The 19,106-nt window shown below is 38.7% G+C and overlaps 1 protein-coding gene across 7 annotated transcripts in view; it reads left to right on the forward strand.

Annotated features, from left to right (window-relative positions):
* Positions 1 to 19,106, forward strand: part of LOC131591740 (glutamate receptor-interacting protein 1) — a 311,658-nt gene that overhangs the window by 268,678 nt on the left and 23,874 nt on the right. For 3 of the 7 annotated variants that reach the window (XM_058862756.1, XM_058862753.1, XM_058862755.1), the window contains exons 10-15: positions 3,176 to 3,328; positions 8,351 to 8,537; positions 9,787 to 9,932; positions 10,933 to 11,013; positions 18,326 to 18,395; positions 18,647 to 18,792. In XM_058862756.1, coding sequence (XP_058718739.1) covers positions 3,176 to 3,328; positions 8,351 to 8,537; positions 9,787 to 9,932; positions 10,933 to 11,013; positions 18,326 to 18,395; positions 18,647 to 18,792 — 783 coding nt within the window. Of the gene's footprint in view, positions 1 to 2,250; positions 2,407 to 3,172; positions 3,329 to 8,350; positions 8,538 to 9,786; positions 9,933 to 10,932; positions 11,014 to 18,325; positions 18,396 to 18,646; positions 18,793 to 19,106 lie in introns of all 7 variants that reach the window. The other 4 variants (XM_058862751.1, XM_058862750.1, XM_058862752.1 and 1 more) reach the window with 2 other exon arrangements.

A 19,106-nucleotide genomic window follows, 5' to 3' on the forward strand; every position in this document is an offset into this window, starting at 1 on the left:
ATTTCTCTTGCTGCCCCATTAGTTTTATGTTTACTCTACACAACCCTGTACTGGAATAGTTGAAATTACCACTAAATTACTGTGGTTACACACAAAAGGATTTTCTTTTACAGAACTTCTGTTGAATTAGGACTATCCTTCTACAAGCTGAGCAAACTGAATTTGTGTACTTTCCCACTTTGTAGGACATTTTTATCTCTACTCTCGGCATAAAAATAAAACATTAAGCATTAAGAAAAAGTCTCAAGGACTACCAGATAATTTCCTGCTGGAAGCAGTCTTTTTAATTAAACAAGGCTCACAGCAGCTTGAAAATAATGAAAATCCACCTGACCACATTGTTCTTATCAGATGTTAATTTTTTCACCATAGTTAAAGTTAAGAAATCTCTCTGTCTGTGCACGTAATTGAGGAGATGGTTTCCTCTGAGAAGACACACTAAGTCTCTAAGACACATAAGGCCCTATCAGGCTGCTTCTGATGTTTCTGATGTTCCTGGCTAACATGAGATTTTCCAAAGTCCCTGAGGGTGGTGGTGCCACTGGGTGAGGAACCCCAGGGATGCAGACCCAGCCTGGTGCTGACATTGCACCCCCCCTTACTTTTGATATCTGATATTGGGGCAAAAAAATAATTCTTTTGATTCAGCCCCTGTTCTCCCCTTTCCCTATCCCTTCTCTGGTGTGCACTCCATAGATCTACCTGTAGAGATAAGCATCACTTTTGAGTCAGAAGGTGTTGTACAGTCAGGCAATTAGCAGATCAGTGCTCATGTAATACGAAGTGAAACCAAAAGACAGCTTTCCTTCTGCCAGGGCACAGGACTTGCTGTGGTGGCTGCCCTTTTCCCCTCTCTTTTTGTCTCATTACAAACACAAGGTGTGGGTCCAACCTAAATGCTCAAGGTTTTGGGTTCCTGTTAAAGGCCAGCATGGGGACAGACAAGTCTGCAGCCATAGGTAGCAGGTAATACAGCTCATGAGACAAAGACAGCAAACTCAGTTTTATAGAAACAGATTTAGAAACAGGTTTGGATTAGATATTAGGAAGAAATTCTTCACTGTGAGGGTGGTGAGGCACTGGCACAGGTTGCCCAGAGAAGTTGTGGCTGTCTCATCCCTGGAAGTGTTGAAGGCCAGGTTGGATGGGGCCCTGAGCCACCTGGTCTAATGAAAAGTGTCTCTTCCCATGGCAGAAGGGTTCAAACAAGATGGTTTTTAAGGTCCCTCCAAACCCAAGCCATTCCATGATTCTGTTGGTGAATCCCTTGGTCTTTTAAGACAAAAAATTCAGTGAATACTTCCCTGTTTGAACTGTGCTTTTATAGTTAAGCAAGGATACAGACATGCTGAATTTAATGATGAATGTACTGTATTTAACCAAGGGAGACTTCAGTCCCTTTCCTTTCAGATGTGACAACTGAAATGCTTCCCATTCTCTTGGTAAATATGGGTCTTCACTTTCGGTACATCCCAGATTCCACATACATAGAACCCACAATTAAATAATCAAATATGGTCTCACATTTCATCCAGTGAAGGATCATTTTAAAGTTTTTAAGATCAAGTTTTAAAAAATACAACCAAAAACATGAAGGAAAAAACATAAAATTGCACATCCAGCTAATCAATAAGACCTCTTTTCTTTATTAACCAGGTTTCAGGATACAGTTTTCCTGCTGCTGGCATTGGGAAGTCATTTACTGCACAGAATAGCATAATGCCAGCAATAGATTGTGGCAAAATTAAAATGTCAATACAGTAAATTGAAATGGCAAGGAAGCATTTCCATTCTAGGCAGTGCCATGTAAAGTATCTGGTTGGTCTTTTTAAAAGAGATGAGTGCAAGTAGAGAGTTTTTAACCTTCAGTTAGTGGTCATATGTAGTACCTTAGTATTTTCTGAGAAAGTTTGCAGTCCTAGCCCCTAAGCCAGAGGGAGATTAAAAGTTGAGTCAGTAATCATAATTTTTAAAGCAAATACAAAAAAGAAAAAAAACTTAATTAGAAGCATTTTTTCTGAGAAAAAATATTATTTCTGCTCCTCAAGTTAGAACCCCCTGACAAGAAGGCAGGACCAGTTTTTTTATTATTTTATTTTGTTTTATTTTATTTTCAATTTATTTTCTTTCTTTCACTTCTGGTTTGTGTTGGGTTTTGTTTTGTTTTATTTGTTTGTGCAATTCAGTTACTTTTACCTCTTCTCTGGTCCTTTTGTTTTCTGATTTTCCATCATCCCTTCATGCGGGCAGTGAAGGTTGAAAGAAGCAACAGGCAACTTACCTGGGATTCGTGTGCCAACAGCCACAGCAGCCTCCTCACCTACCACCATTATAACACCTACCACCCTGACCATTGCAGGATGCCAGCCTTGAAATTCCAGAAAGCGCCTCCTCAAAAAAGCCTTCGTAATGTTCCACACTTTTCCTGCTGACATACTCTTCTCCTCTTCTTCTCCTCTTCTTCTCCTCTTCTTCTTCCTCCTCCTCCCTCCCTCCCTTCCCCTTTCACTCATACTTTTCCCATTTCAGGCTCTAAAACCTTTTCAGTTTTACGGATGCTACGCTTTTTCATAGCCATGCCAAGGTTATTTCTGACATTTTACACGTTTTCCTCTCTTTAAAAAAGCAGCCTTTGTAGACAGGAAAAGGCTTGAAAATTCTGAATGAAACAGCTCTTCTTCTATGTATGAGTACACCATTGGATTGGAGAAGTGTATATAAAGCATGATTACTGAACGCAAAACATTTCTTACAAACCTTTGTCAGAAATTACCTACTACAAAAAGGCATTTCTAAAATCAGTGTATCTAGATATATTGATATACATTAGTTTGGGAATGTGTGTTGAAATTTTTTTTATGCTTTTTTAAAAATTAAAAACTAAAGATTTTTAATGCTTTGCTTGAAGTAAATGGTATACTATGAATATGCCTTTTGTGTCTACATTATCTTTGTTAGCTTCCAGCAGGTGTTGTCATGAAATGCTGGCTTTACTTTTTCCTAGGATCACCTGTGTGGTTTAATGTTTTTATTACTGGAAATGCACAAACCATTCCTGTGCATCATACACAGCCTATACATACAATGTTTGATTCATTGATGAGTTACAGGCATGTGCCGCACTCTTCTGTGAAGACTGAATGCTGTATGCCAAGTGTTTGATTTCTTACAGCAGCTCTGGTGTCTTCATCCTTCTCTCCTACCTCCATGAGTGCATACAGCCTGAGTTCCCTGAACATGGGGACCTTACCTCGCAGCCTCTACTCCACCAGCCCACGGGGGACAATGATGAGGCGGAGGATGAAAAAGAAGGACTTCAAAAGCTCCTGTAGGTGGTAACAGCTTTTGCTCAAAAATGTGCAGTGAATGAATGGGTGGAGGAGGGGGAAGATGCAGAAAAAAAGTCACACAGTACCTTAATTAATATACATATATTCTAGACAAAAGAGAGACTTTCTGGTAGATGTAGGGAAACATAAGGGTAAAAATATTTTATTATATTTTTAAAATGAGATGCGTAGATGCTATGCAGCATAACTATCTCATCTGAAATTTATAAAAGAATGTTTTCTTCAGACAGTGCTGGAAGAGTTTCCTATACCGTTACTGAAGTGGTTTTCAAATTCCTTTTTCAACTCTTCCAGTGTCCATTAGGGAATAGAATTCATAGCTGAATAGTCAAAAACAGGCTGCTGGTAAGCTCAACCAATTGTCACATTAGGGAAGGCAGAGTTTGCCACAGCACCTCCTAGGCAGTTCTAATGTTTACATCTGCTCCATGACCTGTAGAGTTGTTTTGGTGAGGGAGAGCAACAAATTACAGTGAAGACTAAACAGCCTCATTTGACCTCTCTCTGGGATTCTAAGCATGGATTGCCTAGGAGTCAGTCATTTCCCAAGCCAGAGTGGATCTATTCAGGCTGTTCCACTTTGCATATTGCTAAGCATTCAATGTGCTGGCAGGAGTGTGGCTGTGTCAGTGCACGTTTTCCCAGGCTCCATGTGAGTGCCACTTCTCTTTTGGCTTGTCCATCTGTGTGTGATCCACAGCAGCTCAGTTCCTCCAGAGCAGGGACGTGAGAGCTGCTCTGTAAATCATTTATTTGCTCTAGGTAACAATGCTCAGAAGTCCACTCTGGAAGAACTGAGCTGCTGCACGCTACAGCGCTGCCGCTGTGTTTTAAAGATTCCCCATGGTCATACTGAAACCAGAGCAAACCAGCAGCTTCTAAGGCCAGTCACTACGGAATTGTGAGAATACATTAGAGAGGAACTGAGGTTTTGCTTTCTTGCAGTTTTTGTTGCTTGCTTGTTCCTTATTTCTTCTGAAAAGCTCATATTTTTCATAACATTTGCCTGTAAGTGCATTTTTTATTTTTAATCCAATCAGCCATTTTTCACAGCTCATCTGTTGACATGCTAGCTTCTAATGCATTCTTTTGGGTCCCAGGGGGATACTGTGTCTGTCGTGCTGTGGTATCAGTAGAGGTCCAGCTCTTACATGTTCTCCTCTGCACATGAGAAACAGTAGTAATGTTATATTAGTAGTAATTGATTTGAATAGTAAAATCAATGCAAAAAAATAGTTCATCAATTGTGCTATGTTAAAACTATTTAACAAAGGATGAAATCCTCAAAGCTAATCCTGTTATGGATCTTGGACACAGCTGTAACTTGTGTTGGTAAATTTTCCAGATAGTTTTCCTCCAAGGAGGCCTTGTCCATGTTATCTTGCAAAGACTCAAAAGAAAGCCAAGGATGTGGCATTTAAGTGGGACAGTCACATAAGCACTGCAGCCCACCTAAAAGATTCTTCAAGTCAGAAGGCCCTGGGGATGACAAGCTGCTATGAGTAAACAAATCTCTAGATAGGAGAAGTTAGGACAAGGCTTAGTTGTGCAGCAGTTTATTACACATTCATATTGTGAAGTCTTGATATAGAACATTTCAAAATACGTGAAACTCACTCTGTCACTGTGTGGTCAGTGCCTCATTACAACAAGTGACTACATCAACAATCCTGAACCAGAACTGGCTTTGGAGGAATTGGCTGGCCAGCCAGACTCGTTTGCTCTTTTTGTGAGGTTGCTTATTAGCCCGTGCAGAGTTCCTTACTCAGTCTGTAGACTAAGACCCATACTTGTGACAGCACTAACAGCCAACTTAAGAGACCCACACTGCTCTGAATATCCTGCAACACACCAGGGTAGAGAATGTCCTGTACCTTTCCACTATCCATCAGCAAGACTTGGAAAACCTCTCCCTTTGTGGGAGACTGATGAGAACCAGCTAGATTGACTGCTGTGCTTTTCATGGAAAAAAGAGTGGCACAGTCTTAATTTTAGTGGGATTCTTTTTCTTTAATCCAGTTGGATCATTTGAGAGTTTTATTAAGGCAAATTTTAATAAATCTTTTAGAATGTCACTTGGGAACAAAAATATGTAGGATGCTATAAAGTTTACATTGTCAATTATTTAAGAATACTTGCACAACATAATGTGATCATGGCATAATTCATGATGATGAAGTGTGATGGCACGAGGGGTTACAAGACTTTTATGGTCCTGATTTAACAATCATTGCATTAGTTATGCAGACCATTCTAAATATGTGGCTGTAAAAATTGAGGGCATGCCCTGCTGCCACAAGCTTTATTTATGCCAGTTGTTTTCAGTTTTTATTCTTCCTCTGCTTTTGTTTCTTTGTTTAAGGTGTGGGATTTGTCGTGGAAACACTTAGATTATTATTTCATAAAAGTTTAAATCTTGAATATTTTGTAATAGGTCCCTATTAGTAGTTGGAAGCAAGATAATTTATGCCAATTTACTTTACTAGGGTTGTATATCTGTTAGAAATTGGAAAGGGGTTTAGACATGCACGGGTGCTGTTTTCTCAACAGCTATCAGGAGGAATTGCAAACTTTTTTGGGGGGCCAGAGTGGGAGACTGGAGGCATAATAACCCATATATGCACCTTGAAACATGTCTTGTTCTGCTTCTCGTATAACTGCAGGCACAAAAGTAACAAATACATAACCTTCAAATTCAAGATCATTATTTACATAACTGCAGAGCATATAGCAATCCAGCCCCCAGGAATGTTGCTAAGAGTTAGGTGAGAACTATTCAAGTATGCTGGAACGTACTCCTAGCAATAGCAACCAGTGTTCACTGGAACTGCAAACACATCCATGTCCCTTTTTTAAATCAACAGCAGTGCTTCCTGGCCTGTAAAAATTATAATCCATCAAGGAGCCAAAAAATGTCAGTGTTTCTTGCTACAGTTACTCTTGAGTTACAAACCCCAGCATGCTCTAAGTCATGGGTTTGGGTACCTGTGACATTTTACAGAGTCGTAGGAAATAGGTATTGTTACATGGTTAGTAAAGGATATTTTCATCTCTGGGTTTCTTTTTGTGTTTCTGTTTCTCTTTGATTTTCTTTCGGAGTGGAAGAAGTTCCTAATTGTCATACTTAAGTGTCAACATCATCAAAATGTTTATCAGAGTGAATTTTAAATCCCACAGATAGTGACTTAATTTCCCAATTTGAATTAAAATTTTACTGCCCTGAAAGTTGAAATAAATTTTATGAGACATTTAGGTTCCTGATAAGAAGTTATAAAAAGAGTAAGAAGGTTACAGGGTCAGCTAGATACCTGCTGCATGGGAGGAATAGAGACATAAGTGATGGGAAATAAAGATGAAGTTAACAAGTAATTGTTATATGACCTTTAAGAAAGGGAAAATGGAACTTTTCTGAGACTGGATGCCCTAAATTAAGATGTTTCTAGAAGGTGTCTTAGGTATTATATTCATTTATTTGGCTTTGTTATATTTTAACCTTTGCAGCAGCAAGGGCTGGAGAAACCTATTTCTTACATGCAGTAAATGCTAAAGCTGATGGAAGTTTCTGAGAACAGATTTTTAGTATTTGCATTTGTGTATAAGCATATCTGGCTGAATGTAGATAAAAGAAACAGTAAGAAGGAAGCTACTGAGTATCTGCAATAATGCACAATTCTTACAAAGGAAACTTGAAACAAGATGTGAGGAAGAATTCACAGTAATTTGGAAAAGACGGTTTTTGAGTGATAGAAACTTGTGAGTCTTTTAGCAAGTGAAAATTTTGCAAGGAACTGTCATTGCCAACTGTGACACATCAATCAGACTTATACTAACTGATACAGAGCACAAGTCTGATGCTTGCAGTCCCATAGTGTGAGAAAATACTTATATAACCTCTGACATCTTTGTACAGTTGTGATAATATTATCTATAATGTGAAAAATTTTTCCTGAATCCAAGAGAAATAAAAATGCACAGGTAAACAATTCCTCAAATAAACCACAAATTTTTACCTAATTCTTAGCAGCTGCTGCAGGCAGAAAAGGATTTTGAAGGAAATTAGAGGTGGAGAGGTAATGACACAGATTGATAACACAAAACCATTCCAAATCCTTGGCATTGGAGGGATTATCATTACTGAACAGGAATTCAAAAACTCCAGCCTTCTGTGTATGACATAATGAGAGGCACTATTTTGTCACTGGGGAAATTCAAATAATAATACAATAGACATTTGGACAGAGATCAAGGAAGCAAAAGTGCAGTCTCATCCTTTCATAGGTAATTGTGCTGAATCTCAGTGCTGTTTTTGTCTTGATTTGTTCACTACTGCAGCCTTTCAGAAAAAGTGTGAGTAAAGCAGGAGAACAGAAGTAGCTGCCTGAGATTCTCATTAAAGGTCTCCCAGTGGCTTTGAGAGACCCCACAGAACTTCTTTTCTCACAATCCCTTGAGATATACTGATTGCCACAACAGTGGTTTGTTCAGCTTCCTTACATTACCCAGTAAGCCTAACAAATTGCTGACTTATAGTAAACATGTACAAGAAGAAGGCATTCTTCCTTCTTGCAAGCAAGCCTGGTCCATGTGGTTTGTTGCTAACAATAATTGCTGTGAGAGGTTCAAAAGAGGAATCTGCCTGAATAACAGCTGGGCTTGCGCCTCCAATTGCCTTAGCTGCTGTTAAAGTTCTGCTTATTCATGCCTCAAACCTATTGCAAACAGAATTCAAGGTTGTCCTGAGATTTTGGAGTGGGGATATCAAACACATTTATTTTACTCAGAAAAAGAACTATCTTATTGCATTCCAGCATACAACCAGATGTTTTCTATTAGCTTATATGTCATAACTGTTTATACATAATTTATAAACTTTAGCCTAAATTGACTTTAAAAGAGACATTTCATTGACTAGATTTATTGTTAAGATCAATTTTCTCAAAAAGCAATGGAACCTATGCTGTGTATGAATGTCTTTCCTCCTGGTCTGCTCTGTTTTATAGTGTCTTTAGCCTCTAGCACTGTTGGTTTGGCTGGGCAGGTCGTGCACACAGAAACCACAGAAGTAGTGCTGACAGCTGACCCCATAGTAGGGTTTGGGATACAGCTCCAGGGTAGTGTGTTCGCTACCGAGACCTTGTCTTCTCCACCTCTCATTTCCTATATTGAGGCTGACAGTCCGGCAGAAAGGTGAGGCTCTTTAATTGACTGCTAAATACATCTGGTGGGCGTTCCTCGGGTGCTTTGGGCTTTTTGCTTTCTTTCAGTTTATGATGAATTGCAGGGCCTTGCTCAATGGAGTGGGGCAAGTAATACACTTTCTCTTCTGACAGTGGTGTTTCAGGCACTTGATCAGCTATGAAAGAATGACAAGCACCCGTGTACTGACCACACAGAGTCCTCCAGAAGGAGACTGGAAGCTATATTCATATGAAACAAATAAAAAATAAATCAGAAAAATCCATGAAGTCAAAATACTGATCATTGAGCATGCATGGGGGGAAAGTTATATCCATCTCTGTTCAGTTTTAAGATATCTTAGGGAATTCCAGAATTTTGACTTAATAATTTTTTTTAATTACATTTTTATGCTTATATATGTATTTAATCATGTTATGAGAATTATAGCAGTTGCACAGACAAGCACCAGCTGCCATTTCACCTGCAGCCCAGAGTTAGAGGCACAGATGATGTCCAAGGAGGGGGTGGAAGCATGAAGACCCCTCCCCAGCACCTAGAGGGCACAACCCATACTGGGAGTGCTTGAGAGTGTCATGGTGCAGAGGAGCATCAGCTTCTGTGCCTGGGCAGATTGTTGATCTGCCACAATTATCCCTCAGGTCTGGCTGAATGTTTTTGATCAGATGGCTTATATCAGAAACTGTGTGGCCAGCCAGACCAGGGCAGTGATCGTGTCCCTGTGCTCGGCACTGGTGAGGCTGCACCTCAAGTCCTGTGTTCGCTTCTGGGCCCCTCTGTATGAAAGACATTGAGGTGCCAGAGTGTGTCCAGGGAAGGGCAGTGGAGCTGGTGAAGGGGCTGGAGAACAGCTCTAACAAGGAGCAGCTGAGCAGCTGGGGATGTTTAATCTGGAGGAAAGGAGGCTCGAGGGGAACCTTATAGCTCCCCACAACTATCTGAAAACAGGATGTAGCCAGGTGGGGATAGGTCTCTTCTCCTAGGTAACATGCAACAGGACAAGAGGAAATGGCCTTAAGTTGTGCCAGGGGAGGTTTAGATTGGATATTAGGAAACTTACAAAAGACATGTAAATATGGCAATTCCACACAGAAAGGGTAGACTTTTCAGTGCTGGGTTAATGGTAGGGCTCAGTGATCTTAAAGCGTTTTCCCAACCTAAATGATTCCGTGATTCTGTGATTCTGCTGGTTCTGGTAACATGTACGTCTGATGGTTGTTTTGTATCGTTTTGTACCAAGGTGTGGGGTGCTGCAAATTGGAGACAGAATAGTGTCAATAAATGGTATCCCAACAGAAGACAGCACATTTGATGAGGCCAATCAACTGCTCAGAGACTCCTCTATCACCAACAAGGTCACTTTGGAAATAGAATTTGATGTTGCAGGTATGAATGTCCTGTTATTCTGTCTTGCAAGAAAAGTGAAGGAATAAATCCCAAGTACATTGCAAGTGTTAGGCATCTGAGGTAGAGGTTTTCTTCTCACATCTACACCATTAAGTTTTGAAGTGACTTATTTGAAACATGTTTCATTTCATTTCACACAGCCCTGCAGTCTACTTCAGAAAGCAAATAGAAATGACAGTGCTGTAGTAAGATCTGGTGACTGTCTTTCCTCTGAGTTATTTCCAGACATTTTTCTGGCCTGAGATAAAAATGTTTTGCTGAACAGAGACAAAACCTCTACAGGCCAAATAATGAAATATTTTGCAAGACAGAAAAGTATTAAAAAGTATGGGTAAACAAAAAAACTTTTGAGGTGTTTATAGTATCACTAAATAAAATAGTAGAAACTGAATTAATAGAGGCCAGATTAATAATTGTTCATTTTTCAGTTATTATTACTAATGGCATTCCTTTATTCTGTCATGTGTTTAAGCATAAAGAATATACCCATGAAATCACAAACTGTGCATATCAAACAAGTACACATTATGTATGTACACCACTGAATTCCTTTTCTTCCCACTTGATGTTAAACCCATGGCAATTACCTTAGTAGACAGTTAAAAATAAGTGTTAGTCCTGCAGCAACAAAGGTCGGAAGTCCTTACGACTCAGTCTCCTGTCCTTTTAATTAAAAGCTGTCTGCCAGCAGTAAAATTTTCACTTGTGCTCACAGAACTTGCATATGAGCTAAAAACCTGCAGTCTCAGCTGGCTGCTGGCTCATGCAATCTCCACAAATTCAGTTAAACCTTAAAAAAAATTGAGTTACCGTGAAATTACCAGTAGAGTTATAAATCATGCCTTCTTCATTTTTGCACCCGTGTTTCATCCCTGCCTTATGACTCTGATGTGATTTCATCAATTTACATGTATAGTTCCATGCTCATGGAACTGCTGTGCCTTATAAATTATCTAACATTTAAAATATTTTTTAATAGAATCAGTTATACCAAGCAGTGGAACATTTCATGTAAAACTACCAAAGAAGCATAATGTGGAACTTGGCATCACCATAAGTTGTAAGTAAAAGTGCTTATTTTTCAGACCACGTTTATGGGATAATCTGTAGATATCAGTAGATCTTGTAGTTGCAGACTCAGGGTGTTTTTGGTATGAACTTCTTTTTCCTTTTTCTAGCTTCTTTTATTCCTTTTTCTCTTTTGAAATCCTCTACTGTAACATATTCATACTCTCCTTCAAGTAGTTAACAAAGCCAGAAGTTTGCCAAATTGAATGTTTTACTTATTCCCTCATGCATAGGACATATTTAACTCCTAATAAAATTATTTATTTAAAACAAAAGAAAAATAAATCAGCAGAAATAGGTCCATGCAAAGGTATTTCCATAGTTGTGAAGTTTAAAGCAGAGTTTGTCGTGGTCTCTCACAGACTCTTGAACAGAACCCCACTGAGCACAGGACATGAGGATCCATATGTGTAGGGTTATTTTCTACTTCAGAACCCAGATACATCCTCAGTCTCTAGAACGTGTGGACAGTCCTGAATGTGTGGGTCACAGCAAAGTCCCCTTTCACTAGGGATTGCAGAGATTGCTGAAGAAGGTCACAAGGGTCTGCATCAGTCTGTTTCTCAAAAACTAGTTGTTGCTGTGGTTTGAAATTAAAAGTGGTTCTATACTTTGTGAGGAGACGTTAACACAATGTGTTACTGGATTTTGATCAGGTAAACTCTGGCATAATAGTTCAGCTCTTGAGGGAAGGAAAAACAATCCATATCAAAGTTAATGGGCTTGACACTGCAGAATCTGGTGTCATCAGAATTAACATTCTTTTATGGCTGTGGCCTTTCTTAGGCTATTAGTCTTTCTTTGGAGTTATTCATGTCTCTGGGGGAAGATTGTGCTTTGACTTGCATTCTCAAGTGCATCCAGCACAGCAGAATATGGTTAATCAAAGGTACAGCAGGGATCTCAGTGCTAAGGATTACATCTGAGAAAAAAATGGGAGACCCTGCAGGTCTGTTTGCTTGTGTTGCCCACTTGAATAAGTAACTGTCAGACTCTGTAAGATGTGATGTGATGCTTGAAGCAAAATCATACATGTACGTGTATCTGTGCAAATGAAAATATTGAGAAAGGAGAAAACACAGAGCGAGGCTGTTCTATGTAAATGTTATTCTTAGGATTGATAAAGGTTTGTAAGGTTATAGAAAAAATATAATCTTCCTAGTAATTTGATTTGTGTTGTTTTTTAGAATGCAGAAATCTACTTTTTTTTTGTCTGTAGGAATAAGCTTTTAATGGAAAGCTAATATTCTTAGAATTGAGTATTTTGCACTCCTCTTCCAAACTTTGCATGCCTTACTGATCTGGAATTTCATTCAAAAAATTGGTGCTTTATAAAATCACTGCCCTATTTAATCAGAGTAACATGTGGTAGGTCTTAGCTCTGCTCTTGTGAATATACTGCAGTAACTTTAATATTTAAATTAAATTATCTATTATGTACAATAATCTCTTTAATAGTATTCAATGCATATGAAATTTATCTAGGATTAATTATTTACATGGTTTTAAAAGGTTTATATTAATAACTGGTAGAAGTCTTGAATTGCTGCATTTCACACTTGCTTTTCAGTGTTTTGCTCTGTTTTACCTAATTAACTCCTAAAAAGGCAGTATGATTTGAAGAATATAAGCATTTTATATTCATTTTGTGAAATTTCTGTCAGGATACTTTAGCACATTAGCATGCCATTTATTACTGATATTTTCAGAAAGCTGTGTGATTTATTTTAAATAACAAATACTAAGGGAAACTTGTCAGAGTTGGTATGTCTTAAGTAAGCAGAGGGATGGAGGTGATCAGAATTATTCACTTGTGGGCTTGATCTCTTAAAAGTGATAGAGACCTGTTTCATCCTCTTACAGAAAAACACCTTTCTTATCTTCCATATCCCCCATTTAGCTTGGGATTTATATGAGAAAGGCAGGAAATTACCTAATCTGACAGACAAGACAGATATTTTTTGTCAGATGGGAAACACAACTTCACATTGGGCTGGCATGTAAACATATCTCTATTTTTAAGTCCAGGAGTTCTTCTAAGTCAGCTGTTAGGAGTCAGAGATCCTAGGAGAGGAATTTATTTCTCTTTCTTGCAATTGTTTTCTTTGGTAATGAACACCAAGAGTGCTTGCATGGAGTTACAACCAGGTGCTGTATTGAAGGCATGTCTGAGGTGACATGCAGCACTAAAGACAATTAAGCTAATTCATGGTCTTTGAAACACAAGACTAATAATAATAGGAGAAGAGACTTTCCTTAGTTTCAAATTTCTTAATGCAAGAAAAAAAACCAGAAAAAATTAAAAATCACCTTAGATAGCATAATTCCTTAAAAGCAGGGCAGAAGAAAGTTTCATGAGCATCATTGTTAACGTTGAGCCAGGACTCAGAGTTTTGAATAGTTCATGTCAGTTACTGGTCTTGGCCGCTGCTGCCTTCATACACACATTGCAGTCCTATCATTCATCCCTTATCTCTGCAATATCTGTCTAATTTTACCTATGACAGACACACTCAACGAAGAGCTTTATTTCATATTTTGCAAATACACTTGTCTATATATTTAATACTTCATATATCACTAGTTTCACACCCAGTTACCTGATTGCGACAAATAGAAAGTCTCAGTTCTTAAAATTATATCATCCAAATAAAGCACAGGAATGTTCCTGTGCATGTGATTATGCTTTTATGACAGAATCATTCCTTAGAAGAGCACTTACAAGTAGTGCTAGTAGTACTCAAAGCTGTTTCAATTTATTTGCCATTGCCATTGATTTTAGACCATGTAATGAATATAGATCTTTCTTTTTAAATACAAAAGCCTCTTTTAAAGGGTTTTGAGGCAACTGGCTACTTTATCATAGACTAATTATTTTTTTATCAAATACATTGAATGGTGACCAGTAAAATGACTTACTAGTGGATTCTGGTAATTGTAGTTAATACCTTTTTTATTTTCCTTTCCTTTTCTTTTTTTCTCTCTTATGTAAGATTCTGATATCCTTACTGGTAATGAACTGCAGCACCTTGCTTCATAAATAATCTCTCTGAAGCTAGTGGGACTACTCAAGGAATAAGAAGCTGCAAAGCTGGTAAGAATATCAGAATCTCACCCAAGCTATCATCAGTTTCTCTGAGTCATTTTGACTAGCAGCTATACTGTAGTCTGCTTTATTGTTTTTGTATTTCATCAGAAACAAGCTTTGTAAATATCTACAGATACATTGACTATGTGAATTTATTTTCTAAAGCATGTTTCTGTATATTTTGAGATTTCACCTGGCAAGATCTACTTAATTTTGAAATATTACAAGCGATTCTTTTCAAGACAAAAGAATACCAACAGATTTCTCAGCTGCTCCACATGAACCAATACTTAAGGAACAAAAGAGCTGCATCAGTGTAATTTTAAAAAGCTCCTTCATCTATTTATTAATCACACTATTCTTAAAAATATCTGGTAGCTATAAACCAGCATTGTGGATAAATGGGCTGACTTGGTATAAAAAGTATTCTTCCATCACGGGAGCATTTTCCTTTGCTTGTTCAGTTTGTTCAGAGCTTGATCAAACTCCAAAGTTTGAAGCCAGACTGAGAGTAGTAAATTTTGTCTGGGTGGTGGGTGAGATGTCCACCCCAAAATCTGTTAAAGTCACTTTGTGGGGGGGTTTGTTTGAGTTAGCAGTTTAATAACAAAGGAGCTTTGTTTGAGGGGTTTTTAAATGTAATGGAACAGCTGATACACAGAACTGACAACACTTTTTTGAACTTACTTTCAAGTAGCTGGGAAATTTTAGTAGAATAGGGTAGAGACCTGGGATGGAGACCTAGGATCAGTAATTTAAAGAGAGAGAACAAACAACTTGTTTTAGAGCAGCCTTTTAACTGCAACACTCGATTTAGTACCTGCACAGCTTTATGCATTCTTTGGTCCATTTGTAGTTGTTCATACAAACTCTAAGGTCTCTACTAAAGCTGAACATTGGGTAGAATAACAGCTGGAGCAGGGAGGAGAAAAGATGAGATCTTCATTGGACGAGCAGAATGGGGCAAGGACAGAAAACAAGTGTAAAGCTGTAACAGAGGCCGCAGAGGAGGGGAGAGACTGAGCTGTGATCAGGATTAGGGGCAGCTAGGACTTGAACAAGTAGACTGGACATGGGTGCGTGGTGAGGTGCTTCATTTTTAGCAGCCTCTTAAAACCAGAAGTAATTCTTAAGTGGAGACTTGAAGCCATACAGTGCCACTTCAAGCTTGCATTAATTGATGTGGATATATTAACTGGTCAAATACTACTTTCCCACCAGAACTCTGGTTTCTCTGCTCTCTGGGGAGAGATGAAACAGTGGTGTGTAACAAAGAGGAGGGAGACTGCATAATGAATGAGATGGAGGATTGCAGAAAGACAAAGGAGGCGATCTCATGGTCAAGGTGGTTTAATGCTACCCTGGAGAAATTAGGGTGGCTTTTCTTTTCTCTGCAAAAGACTCATGCTGAGACAAGTCATTCTGGGAGTGGGGGTGGAGATTTTCCATAAGTGGCTGCTTGATTTTGTGCTGAAACATTGAGATCCTGGGGTTGCACTCACAGAAACTCTACTCATCTGCAGCTGTTGCTGAAAATGCCAGTAGTTGTATTTCAGACATAGAAACTGTTACATTCTACAAACTATTGTGAGATATAAAGGCAGGGATATCTCAAATTGCTCACTGAGAACTGTCATACTTTGAGCTAAATTTTCCTACGTTTCCTTTCCTTATCTGTAAAATCAGGATAATAGTACTGAATCTTCTTGCTGGTAACAGTATCTGTTCACCAGTTTTTGGATGGCAATCTTAGGCAATGTAATCTTAGGTAATGTGCAAAAAGGTACAAAAGTTCAGGAGGAAATGAATGATTTTATTTCTGCAGCACAACTTGAATAATTTGTAGGAAGTATGCCATGAGCATCAAACAATAACAAAATGAAGTGTGGTGCATCTGCTTCTCAGCATGGGGGGATTAATTTCTCACAGGGCTGTGTTTGGTGCCTACAAAATGGCTTTCATTCTCCAGACCGAATAATAGCCCAGGAGAACTCATAAAATACTGCTGGTTCACACTTCCTCAGTTTGAAACTGTGATACCTTTGTGTGCAGCACCATACTCTTTGCATCCACATGTACTTTGTGGCTCTGCTCTTTGAGCTATGCTCTTTCCCTCATTTTGGTTCCTCCTCTCCTCCTTTTACAACAATAATGGGCACCTTTCATAAGTTCTGGAAATTTTGTAAGACAGTTTCATAAAAAGTATTTCAAGACTGAAACCGTGGTCTGCATGGGTAGCATATAACCTCAGAGTACGGCAACCCAGAGGGTGAAAACATAGAACTAAAAAATCACCAAAGTGATAGTCTTAAATTTTAACAAGATACTAGTTGGTAAAACAAATCCAAAGGATTCAAATAAATTATGGAATTGTAATATATTTGACCCATGACATGAAAGTATGACAAACAAGCTATGAAAATTACATCTCTTGTAAAATTTAATTGCTGTTCTCTAAATTGCAAAATAACCATTTCCTGAGAGCATGCTGTTTTAGAAAAAATTATAGAAATTATTCAAAGTCCTTGTATGTTCATCTTCTGGACTTTTGAGACATTGCATTTGAAATATGGCTCTTCTTGAGTTCTTGAGCAGTTCCTTTGGATATTCAAAGGCTGTCTCAACCAGGGCAGCTAAGGTTAACAAGACCTGTTAGCATACTGTGTTGGAAATGTCATTATTAATTTATCATGTGGTTGCTGTAGGTGAAGATCTGTCATTTTGCATCAAAGAGAAGATTCATGAGCTGCTAAAGTAACTGACATCAGGATTTTGTAGGTGATCCTCCAATATGGGCAGCTTTTTGGGTGATTGTCAGTTCAGGCGTGGGAGCCTAATGGAAGGCTTCCATGAAAGAATCCAGAGGGCTCAGTACAGAGAGCAGAAATGGTGTGGGGCAGTTGAGGAACCATAACTGTGCAAAACTAATTAGTGCTTTCAGGAGAGCTGAGAGCATTATACCGCATGGCAGTGTTTTAATATCAGCACACTGTTTGTTAACAGTCCCAAAAGTCAGTCTGTGTTCGCCACGTGGAGCACCTCCTGGACAGAGCATCTGTAGGTGATACTCTTCCCAAAGGTGAACAGCATGTGCCATCCATCAGCAAATGGATGAACCCTCCAAAACAATAGAGCTACTTCAAGAAACAGTCCTTCCTCTGGTGTATTTTACTGCTTCCTAGGCAGCTAAAGGTCAAGCAAAATTGCAGACCGAACTTCCTGGCCAAGGGAAACTTATCAAATACTTTTGCACAAGTTAGTAAAGAGTTGCAGTGCCTGGCGTTGAAGAGCAGAGCATCTTTTTAACCATGAGGGACAGATAGAAAAATTGACTATTAATGTCAGATTCTTCCAAAAAGAGCTAAGTGTGTGAGGAGAGGAGTGGTGGGAGTTCTACTAAACTGTCTGGAATTGCAGTGCTCCTAGTATGTATCCCCAGTACAAAGTTGGGAGAAGCTCACCGTTCTTAAGGTCCAGCAGCAGTACAGGGGGGCAAGGTTACTCATCGAAAGAGGCACGGGTTGCTTCAGAGGAAGCAGTGAGTTCCAGTGAAGCAAACATCAGTGTGATGTAAGCTACACCTGTGCGAACATGGCAATAGTGTTTCAGCCCAATGGGCTGTGTGGCCACTGTCCACAGCATCTCCTTTATTGGGAAGTGGATTCCTCCTTCTCACCCAGGACATATTGCCTTCATACCTCTGCCTTAAGCACTGGATGGGACAGAAGTTGGTGGAAAGGATGTGGACTAGCCCACACTAGATACATTGCCAGAGCAGCTCTGTTGGTCAGGAATATAGTACAACAGGATTTATTCTGGCAAAAGATCATCAGTAGTAGTCACACTGGAAGACTGTGAGAAAGAAAGTCTTCCTTATGTGTTACAGCTACACAGCTTTTTATGATAGATCACTGGAGCTGCACTGTGGTATCTTCACGTGGCTCAGTCCTGATCTAACCTAGAAATCAAACATATCAGGCTAAGTTCATTTTGTATCAGTCACTTCAATTCTGAAATGTTCTCATTTTTGAGGGGTATCCAGTCTTGCCAATATGCTGCTGCTGTTCGTTTGTACCTGAAGTTCAGGTAATTTAGGGGTAGGGGAGGAATATAACACAAGTAAAGAATGAGAATGAAATATAGATTTATGGTCAAAACTAGTCCATCTGCATATCTAGAAACAAAACTAAATGTCTGTATAAATTCTTTATTACAGCTCCATCAAGTAGAAAACCAGGGGACCCTCTGGTTATTTCTGATATCAAGAAAGGAAGTGTTGCTCACAGGTAAGACACTAGAGCTCCCAATAAAAATCTGTTTATGTGTGTAACCAGCCAAATTCAAGTTAAACAGAGAGGGCTTGTAAGAGCACTTTTTTTTCTTTTCTTTAATAAAAGCTTTTGTGAAAAGTTAGAAAATAGAAGGCATATTAAGAAGTAATTGTCCTAAAAATCCATCTTGTTTCTGTAATAATGTTTAGACCTTTTAGGATACCTTTCTTTTAATGTTACTAGAGTTCCATGTAACTTTTTCGCAGAACTGGGACACTCGAACTGGGTGATAAGTTGCTGGCAATAGATAATATTCGACTTGACAACTGCTCAATGGAAGATGCTGTCCAGATTCTTCAGCACTGTGAGGACCTTGTAAAGTTAAAGATCCGCAAAGATGAAGATAATTCCGGTATTAGCAATGACTATTGCAGATTCATGTGTATTTTCAGGATTTCTAGAGCAAAGGGGATTTCTTTTAAATTTTAGTGAAATGTTTTTTCTGAACATGTCTGGTTTATGCTAATGATAATCAGAAAATATGACCTAAAAAGAATTTTAATGGTATATAAAGTGTTGAATTTTCTCATTAGCTATATTGCTTACAGGAGCTGCACTGCAAAATTAGGTCTTCAGTTAGCTGAAAAGACAATTGCCCCTCAGGTGCAGCCATATAAAGTTGATCTGTTTCGTACTAGAGTATTGGGATTTTCTCTGCTTTTAAGA

Source organism: Poecile atricapillus, chromosome W (assembly GCF_030490865.1).
Source record: "Poecile atricapillus isolate bPoeAtr1 chromosome W, bPoeAtr1.hap1, whole genome shotgun sequence".
NCBI classification, from domain to species: Eukaryota; Metazoa; Chordata; class Aves; order Passeriformes; family Paridae; genus Poecile; species Poecile atricapillus.